General features: G+C 35.5%; 1 protein-coding gene across 2 annotated transcripts in view; it reads left to right on the forward strand.

Annotated features, from left to right (window-relative positions):
* LOC149530761 (uncharacterized) overlaps nucleotides 1-5,396 on the forward strand; it is an 82,530-nt gene extending 77,134 nt beyond the window's left edge. The window contains exons 3-7 of one of the 2 annotated variants that reach the window (XM_089809213.1): nucleotides 2,828-2,910; nucleotides 3,073-3,137; nucleotides 3,249-3,282; nucleotides 3,468-3,538; nucleotides 5,102-5,396. In XM_089809213.1, the coding sequence (XP_089665339.1) occupies nucleotides 2,828-2,910; nucleotides 3,073-3,137; nucleotides 3,249-3,282; nucleotides 3,468-3,538; nucleotides 5,102-5,195 (347 nt within the window). In that variant the 3' untranslated portion in view covers nucleotides 5,196-5,396. Of the gene's footprint in view, nucleotides 1-2,827; nucleotides 2,911-3,072; nucleotides 3,138-3,248; nucleotides 3,283-3,467; nucleotides 3,539-4,103; nucleotides 4,648-5,101 lie in introns of those variants that run through there. The other variant, XM_089809214.1, reaches the window with a different exon arrangement.
* The last annotated feature ends 3,775 nt before the right edge of the window (nucleotides 5,397-9,171 follow it).

The following is a 9,171-nucleotide window of genomic DNA, read 5'->3' on the forward strand; positions in this document are numbered from 1 at the left end:
TGATTTTATGCAATTTCAATTTCAGAGTTTCATTGATGAGATTAGGATTTCTAATTTGCATGATAGAATAGCTGTTTGTGGTTGTCTTATCATGTTTATTTTTAACCCCCTACTTTTCCTGATCTATAAATACCTTTTAGACTGCCTTTTGTTTGGTAATACCTCTATATATATATTTTGATCGATAATATAACATATATTAATATAATGAGATTATACAAAGTTCTTATGAACGGAACCATCAATTGGCATAGACACGACAGTACATCAAGTAAAAACCCCAACCAACCATGACTCCATCCCAACCCATGCTGCACCTCCCAAACAAAATTGGAAAATTCCGTGTCCTTGTAGATGAAGACATTCCGCTTCCTTGTAGATGAAGACATTTCCAAACCATCTACATTGAAGTTGCCCATCAAAACCAGAAACAGCCCAGCTATTTCCTGACAGAAGTTCGCTTCCATTGAGGGCTCAATCGGCTAAAGGCACTCGATTACACAGCAATTCGGAATTTTTGGGATCACTGACTGCAAAAAACACTGGTTTATTACTTCCGTTTAGGGCTTTCGAGGGTTCTGCTTGATCTTTTGAGAAGCGCTTATATTGAGGGAATACTCTCACGTTCCATGTGACTTTCTTTATCACTATTGAAACTCACGATCCCATATTCCGCATGTATAAACATCTGCAGAGGGAGGTGTCCAGACGGAACTTGTCTGGTTGAAAATCATTGCCTATTACCACATCGATTGCCATCATTGGGTTGCAGATAGGTGAGGAGGGCCTTCCAAATCTAGAGGCTCGATCCCTCTGAAGTCCTCAAAAATTTCACTTTCATGATTACTTGCCCCAACCTTAGAAAGCTTATCAGCAACTTCATTTGCCTCCCTAAGAGCATGTGTATAACTTTAAAGTCTTCAAATTCCTCTAGCATGCTGTGGATTTGCTTGATAAGTTTGTCAAGATGCCAAGCCTTGAGCTCTCCTTTCATGATGCCTCGGACAATTACTTGTGAATTGCCTTCAAGGTGGAGTTTACGAACTCCAATCTTCTGACCTAGCAGTGTAGCCTCAATTGCCGCCAAACACTCTGCCTGATTGTTTGTTCCGTTGGGATTTCTTTTGGCTGCAATTGCCATTATGTTTCCATTCTCGCATCGGGCAACAGCCCCCATTCCAGACACTCTTATGTTTCCTTTGGATGACCCATCAAAATTAATTTTTATCCACCTCTTGTCAGGAGGATTCCAAAAGACCTTTTCGTCTTTGCTGAATGGGGTTTAGCCCGCCCAAGCCCATTAACGGGCCTGAATTTGATTGAAGGCCATTGCTTTTATATCAAGCTTTCTTCTCTGTTAAAGGGAGTTCATTCTGGATTTACTTTAGATGCAGCGTTGGAGACTAGTTCTGAGATTGACCTGTTCAACCTGGAAGTGAATTGGTTAATGCCTTAAGCCTTGTTTTGAAATGTCCTCTTGTTACACTCATTCCACAGAGCCCAAATAACTGTGGATGGGCTAATATTCCAGATTGCCGAAGAGGTTGAAGACCTAGATTTCACAGGCCAGGCTGCAAGCCATTATTTGATTCTGTGAGGCATAGGCCCATGCCAATTGAGTTTACTGAAAATGTGTCTCTGTGCTGCTGTTGTATACTCGCAATGAATGAACAAGTGATCGGGGGTTTCCTCCGCTTTTTCACAGAAGGTACATCTAAATGGCCCAGCAAAGCCATATTTTATGAGCCCGTCCCCTGTTAGAGCCCGCCTGTTCCCTGCAATCCAGGTGAAGGCCCTGGCCTTAGGTAAGCATGAATCATGCCAGCACAAGTTGTTTTCACAGTCTAGTCCCTTCGAGCGTTTTCCAATAATTGATAGCCCACCTTTACTGAGTACTTACCGCTTTTGGAACCACACCACTTAATAACATCTGGCCTGTTTGTTCTATACATTATTCTACCGTTTAGCAAATCCTTTAGCTTTCCTTGGTCTTCAATAGACAAGGCCAATGTAGAAACGTCCTTCCATACCACTGGCTTTCCAATTTGGTGCTGTCCAACCGTCATGAAATCTTGCACCTGTTACCCCAGCTTCTCTTGGTTACATCAATGATGTTACGGGGGAAATCCTCATCCACAACTGGTAAACCTTCCCATGAATCAGTCCAGAAATCAGCTTTAGCTCCATCACCGACCTGCCAAGTTATGTGCTCCGTAGTCAGGTTTCTACTATTGATCAGAAAGTTCCACAGAGCAGAGCCTCAGGGCAGGTTTTCTAGAGTAAGGATCCTTTCATCTACTTGGCTGTCTAGGTATTTCGCTCTCAGTACTTTAACCCACCTCTGTTCTGGATTTGAAAATAATTGCCATACAAGTTTTGCTCCCAAGGCTGAATTGAGAAGCTTCCAATCCCTTAGTCCAGCCACACCGCCACCTTTAGGGCTGCATATTCTCTTCCATGCTATAAAGGGGAATTTATCCTGAAGATTAATAGATAGGAATCTGGAAGCAGTTACCAATTTAAAAAAATCATTTTGCATATGTGATTTTGACTGCAGTGGTATGCATCTAAAACCTGAGATAGTTTAGGCTTGAAAAGTTAAGAGCAGTATGCTTGTATGCATTTTTAACTCACATGCAGCTATGACTTGCTTAGCTTTAAAAGAACTATACCTGAATATTGCTGCAATTTAACAGCAGTGACCTGTTTGACAGCATGCAATTGTTTATTTTCTTTGAATGTCCTTGCAAGATTCTTACAAATAAATCTTAGTGTATCCAAACCTTTAAAAAAGTGCTCTAAACCTTCTGTACTTTGCACTTTGCAGTGAACACAAAAGTGGACATGCGCTTCAATGTTGCAGCTGCAGATTGGTTGAGCCCAAGAATTAGAGAGAGGATACTGCAAATGGTGTGTCACTATAACTACCAATGTGAGAGAGTTTGTTCCATTCTGTTATTGACAAAAGTTCGTTTATAATTTATGGAAGCTGTTACCATGTTACAATATTGTCCCATTTGTCCTTTTCTCTTTCTGCCTTGTGATTGTTTTTTTGTGGACCATTTTGAGCAGGAGAAGAACCGAATCAATAACGATGGGGAGCTTGTAATATCATCAACAAAAACACGAACTCAAAAGTAATGTCTTTTTGATAAATTGTGTTCCTTAAACATTTATCTGTAAAAATCTATTTAAGTTATACAAATTATTGTAGGAACTAATTGAGCTTTATTGATATGAATTTACAGAGGAAATGTAGAGGATGCTTTGGAAAAACTTCAGGTATTTTTACTAGTTCTTTATTGCTTTGACGAAATTCTGATTGAATTTCATTGCTTTCATGCTTTCTTTTTCCTGCTTCCGGGTTTGACATGCTTTTATTTGAGTTATGTGCATTCTCAGAAGTTTGAATGTGAATAGTTAACACATCATGGTCTTCTAAGTGTACAGATCCTGTTTGGTTTCAGGCAATAATTGATGCCGCTGCTTATGTTCCACCACCTCCCTCAGAGGAGAAGAAACAGAGAATACGGAAACTGTAAGGGCCTCTTGCCATTATTTTTGTTTCAAGTATTCTATTTTATGGATCTTTTTAGCAATGGGATTACGCTTTTAAATGTTGAAATTGAACAAACCGCCGGTTTTTACATGTAACAATTGGGCAATTTTCCATTTGGTATGATTGCAAGCCTAATTCTTGTTCTGAGAGGATGATTAATGTCTGGAAACATTGTTACAGATCACCTGTAGCTTCATCCAAGTCCAAAAGTTTGGATTTATCCTTGATTTCACTCTTGCTCGATACCCTCTTTATGATGTTTTCCCCTGCAGCAACAAGATTATTTTCCTAGTATGCTCACCACTTACGGTTTATTTTTGTCTTTTGATGCTTCGATAGTAAATCTTTCTCTTACATTTATCATTACAGTAGGAACTGAGAAATTTTCTCGCATTTCTTTTGTATTCCAAGAATCCATGGTAATGATCAAATTCATCTCTGTGTTGCTGTTTTGTAAAAGGAAGCTTTTTCTGTTTGTTATTTTCAACTGGAAAAATTTATGTATTGCATCACGGATATTTTATCTATTTTTTCCATGGTTCAGAACACATGCCTGAATATAAAATTGGAGGTACATGCCTGTAAAAGAGCAGTTATATGTCAATGGGCCTTTGGTCTACTGGTGAAGTTGAAAGGTTCTTGATGAGCCTACAAGGGATTGAGTCTTGCTGAGTGCAAGTCTCTGACATTGAAAAGGGGATGATCCTGGACAAATTTGAAAGAATGAATACCCCTTAGTCATTGGCTCCTTTGTTGAGTAACTAAAAAAGACTTTGTGGAAGTAAAACCTGAAAAAAATGAGCAGTTGTTTATTATTAACACATTTTTTTGCAAGTCAGTTGCTTATTTCAGGGAAGAAAGGGCTCAGAACTTTGCTCATAGCAACATGTGGGTGGTGTGAGCTGATAATATTTACAAGTGGCAGAATTTCTTTCTCGCCTCAAATTGTTTGGCTGAAAGTTTTAGGGTCATATTTAAGATAGAACTCCAGAGAGTTGTATTAAAAAAGCTAGTTGACTGTGGTCACCTTAAAGTTTACAGTACTTAACTCAATGAAGCATTTGAAACAGAAGTTTACTTTTTTGAGATTTTATAAAGTCATTTGACTGCTGCTTAGCTATAGTTTCATCTTCTTTTAAATGTAGGCATGGGACAGAGCAGTTCCTGCGAGTCTCTTTGATGAATTTCAGACTATTCTTATATTTGACCCATGCTATTGTCTTCCCATCGTTCACTGCAGTGTGTTTCTTTGACATTAATGCTAAACTTGTTTTTTTAATTATTGACAGTATTAAACTGGTTTAGAATTTCATGTTTACAATGCCCCTTTTCTAAACATTTGCAGTCAACAGAATGAATCGTTTGATGTTGCATCATCAGTTTAAACAGATCTATCTTATATCAAGTCATTATTGCTAGATTCTAAATGGAGGAATGGTATTGCTATTAACAGATCGAAGAGGTTTTGTCCTTAGTTTTGTGTTTTAGGGACATCAGTGTGAAGTTGTATTAACACTTCTAGTTTGTCCTTGGACTTTGAAGGGCGGCCATTGAAGATCAAAAGAGATTAAAAATGAAAAAGGCCCACTCTCAAAAGAAAGCTACGAGGAGAAATGATAAACACGGCTGGGAATGATAAACAGACATGACAAGGCTGTTGTTGCAATCCCTTTTTCCTGGTTATGAAGTACAGAATGATCAAATTGTACAGGTAGCTTATTCCCCGGAGATATAAAAAAACTTCATTAATCGACGCATTCTTGTGAATAATATATTATTTCATAACTGTATATGCTCTTCCTATTTTTTCACTTATATGAAATCAATTTATAACAAAGGCTTTCAATTTTAGTGCATAACGTCATGTTCTCTCAGATTTGATTTAAAATAAATATAGATATCTGTTAATGTTAACTTTTCTAAAGTTTAATCAAGTCTAATTAAATAAGATGCATGCACATAGTCAACCTGGATTAAACTAGCACTTGCACCTTTGAAGAGTGCAAGGTTTATGCTGATAGTTTTATATATTTCAAATGTTGTTATTGTAGTATTGACGTGGAAAATCTTCTTATAACATTTTGTGTGGATAATAAAAAATTAGTAAGATGATTTTTATATATATTATTTTTTCTTCCTTGGTACTCATGGACTACACCGTGTTAGACTTTTTCTTCGTTGAGGTTCATCTTGTCTGTTCAAGAACTTATCTTCTTTACAAGTTTTACCGGTATCTTTGCACTCATTTTCATCCATCATGAACTTTATAGCTATTGGCTTGAACTTTTATTGTCCTCCTCTAAAAGAATGAGTGCAATAGGAACATTGACTTTGTTATTAATGAAGTATAAATTATTGTAGTGGTTTCTATCATTATATGAGACATGGAGTGGGAGTATTTGCACTATCAAAATTGTAGATCTGAGATACTTGGCCCTTCAAGTGGTGCACATGAATGTTAGTTTGAGTCACTTTGGAGGATGTGTAAACCTCACAATGGTCTTCCTAAGTTCCATCTTCAATCATTTTTCATAGTATTCTTCAAAATTTATTTGATCTTTCTAAGAAAAGAAAGGTTCAAAGTGTGAATGATGCTTCATAATGTATTCCACTACCATACCATGATACTCTGAGTGTTGGTCTTGGTCACCATCAAGTTGATCTGCAAGGGTTCTGAAAAAATAATTTCTACCTAGTATCATTTGAGCAAAAAGAGGGGTAATAATTTCTACCTAGTATCATTTGCACATTCTCATTTGAAATCAATTCTATTGACCCTTAATTTCCCTTGGCTCAACTCATAATTTTCTTCATCCAATAGGATGCTTAGTTGAGATATCTTGTTGTCTTCTTTGGTGGGCTTTTTAGGTTGAGGAAGAGATGGTTATGATAAAATAGTTCTTTAACATATAATTCAAACAGGTAATGAGATGTATAATTCAAACTTATGCATATAAACCATAAGCATTTTAATTCAAAAGAGAATAATGGTATGTTCAACTATTATTTAATAGTCTCAAACTCTTTAAAATGTAACCCTACATAATATAAATCAGCTCAATTGATGTTTATGAACACATAAAAAAATGCAATTACCTCTTAAGGTGTAGGAGATAAATAGTTACAAGTGCAAGTGATGGGAGAGCCAAAGATGAGACTAATATATCTTTGGTAAGTTGTGAGAAGCAAATAATAATATGGAGCTTCTATATATAGAAACCGCATATATGTCATTGGCATAGTGTGAGGAGCATGTAATAAGATGTTTATGATTTATAGACAAGATTTTATTTGAGACACTAATTGATACAATTTTCGAGCTCTATCGTGCTCACGTGTATGTTCAATTAAACTAAGGCATTGCCACATTCATTATCCTTTTCACAAGCTTTTACCATACACACTGCTAGTTAAATAACATTTTGATCATGTATGTGTAGATTTGATTTGATTTTGACATGTATTTATATCCTTTACATTTTGTTGGTCCCTTTTAACACCAATATTTGATTCCCCTAACACACTTTATTTTCACACCATTCTATTGAAAAAAGTAAAAATTAACAAAGTTAATCTAGCCTGGATAAAAATATAATCTAAATTCTAAAACTACGTTAAACTAGTGAGAATCAAATTAATTAAAATTTTACTTATTCTAATTAGTAATAAATTCAATTTGATTAAAAAAAAATCTAATCTAAATTATGAAAATTTAATTTTGGAGCTCTATAGTGTTCACGTGCATGTTTAGTTAAATTAAGACATTTTAAGAAGCTTTTACCATACACATTGCTAGTCAAATAACATTTTGATCACGTATGTGTTGATTTGATTTTGACATGTATTTATATCCATTACATTTTGTTAGTCCCTTTTAACACCAATATTCGACTCCCTTAGTACACTTGGTTTTCACACCATTCTATTGAAAAGAGTAAAAATTAACAAAATTAATCTAGCCTAGATTAAAGTATAATTTAAATTCTAAAACTAAGTTAAACTAGTGAGAATCAAATTAATTAAAATTTTCCTTATTCTCATTAGTAATAAATCGAATTTGATTAAAAAAATGATAATAATCTAAATTACTAAAACTTAATTATACTAAGTTTCAACTTTAAAATGAATAGCAATAAAATTAAAAATTAATTAATAAATTAACAAAATCTAATTTAAAAACTAAATCCATTAAATTAACAATTTTAATTATTCATATGTCAATTAGTTATATCATTAACTAAAAAAAACTTTAACCAACTAAAATTCCTACATGATTTGTAGGGTTATCGTGTCACTTTAAAATACTTAACTAAATACAATTCTTATATGATATATAAATAACAACAAACTATCTTCTAAATAAACTATCTTCCACATTTATCATAAATAAATTAATCTAAACCCACATTTTATTTTGCATTTATTGTTATATAACCGCTTACTTAGAAATATAAAAGAAAAGGACAACACAATTTGAACTCTTAGATTTACATCAATAAGACAATTCATAAACCAATGCAAGTGTAAAGGCTTGTAAAGTTAGTAAACTTAAACTTGGAACTCATAGACTCAAAAAGGATGGAAATAGGGCATCCATGAACTCCAAATATATATTATATATATTTTAATGTCGCAAAATAATCACTAAAGTTTAATCCCATCCTTTGGAGACTACAGTAAAATTACTATGGGATGTTTTCAAATTGGATGATAAGGTGTTCTAGGAAGCGGTAATGTTGGTGTTTAGACATGAGTATTTGGAGAAGGATTGGAGGCCATAGTAAAACCTAAATATCTCATTCATGCTCTTGGCCTTGGTGCTAATGAACTCGAAACCACAAGTCTTGAGTGTGGCAAGGAAATCTGTAGAGCTGAAATGAGGCATTGGTGTGGAGGATGTAGTGAACCAAACAGTTCTAGGGGTTGGGTTGCATATGGGTATCCCTCCATGGAGGATCATCGATGGTGGTTTGGATGAGTTGCAACCTTTGTTGGTCTAGTCATCAATTGAGCCAGGGGAGGTGCATTCACCAGTGGCACGAATGGGCTAGTGCAAGCTAATTATGTACCTGTGCACATGCAAACAAGCTAAGGTTTTGGGACTTGTTGGTCACCTTGGGAAATGAAAGCTGACATGGTAAAATCTTTGGTGTATGTGAGTGAAGAGGGTCGTCCTTTAATTTGAAGACAAATTCTAGTAAAGTGGAGGAGTGTGACAAAAAATGTGTGTCGTATTGTGGCTGGGGGATCTAGCGGTCCTGTGTCTAGGGTGAACATTTCCCTTTTTGATGATCGTAATGATGCTTTTAGGAGCATGGTTGAAAGTGGTGGTTATTGGGCTTGGGTTGGAGGTGGTAATGGGTTTGCTGGCATTCCCAACTTCTCTAGGGAGGAGGTTTTTGGTTGGTTCAAATGATTCTAGGGTGCAATCTTGTCTTTTTTTGGAGATGTTTGGGTGTTGGCTTCTTTTTGCTATTGTAATCAGTTTTTTGAATTGTTTGGTTGGGTAGTGTCCATAAGCAATGGTGTAGTTTTTTCTACAATGGCACTAGTTGGCCTTCTCATATATGTAATTTTTTCCCACAAATTAATATAAACTTGTGTTAACAATA

Source organism: Cupressus sempervirens, chromosome 11 (assembly GCF_028749045.1).
Source record: "Cupressus sempervirens isolate cs-2001-9-10 chromosome 11, ASM2874904v1, whole genome shotgun sequence".
Taxonomy (NCBI): Eukaryota; Viridiplantae; Streptophyta; class Pinopsida; order Cupressales; family Cupressaceae; genus Cupressus; species Cupressus sempervirens.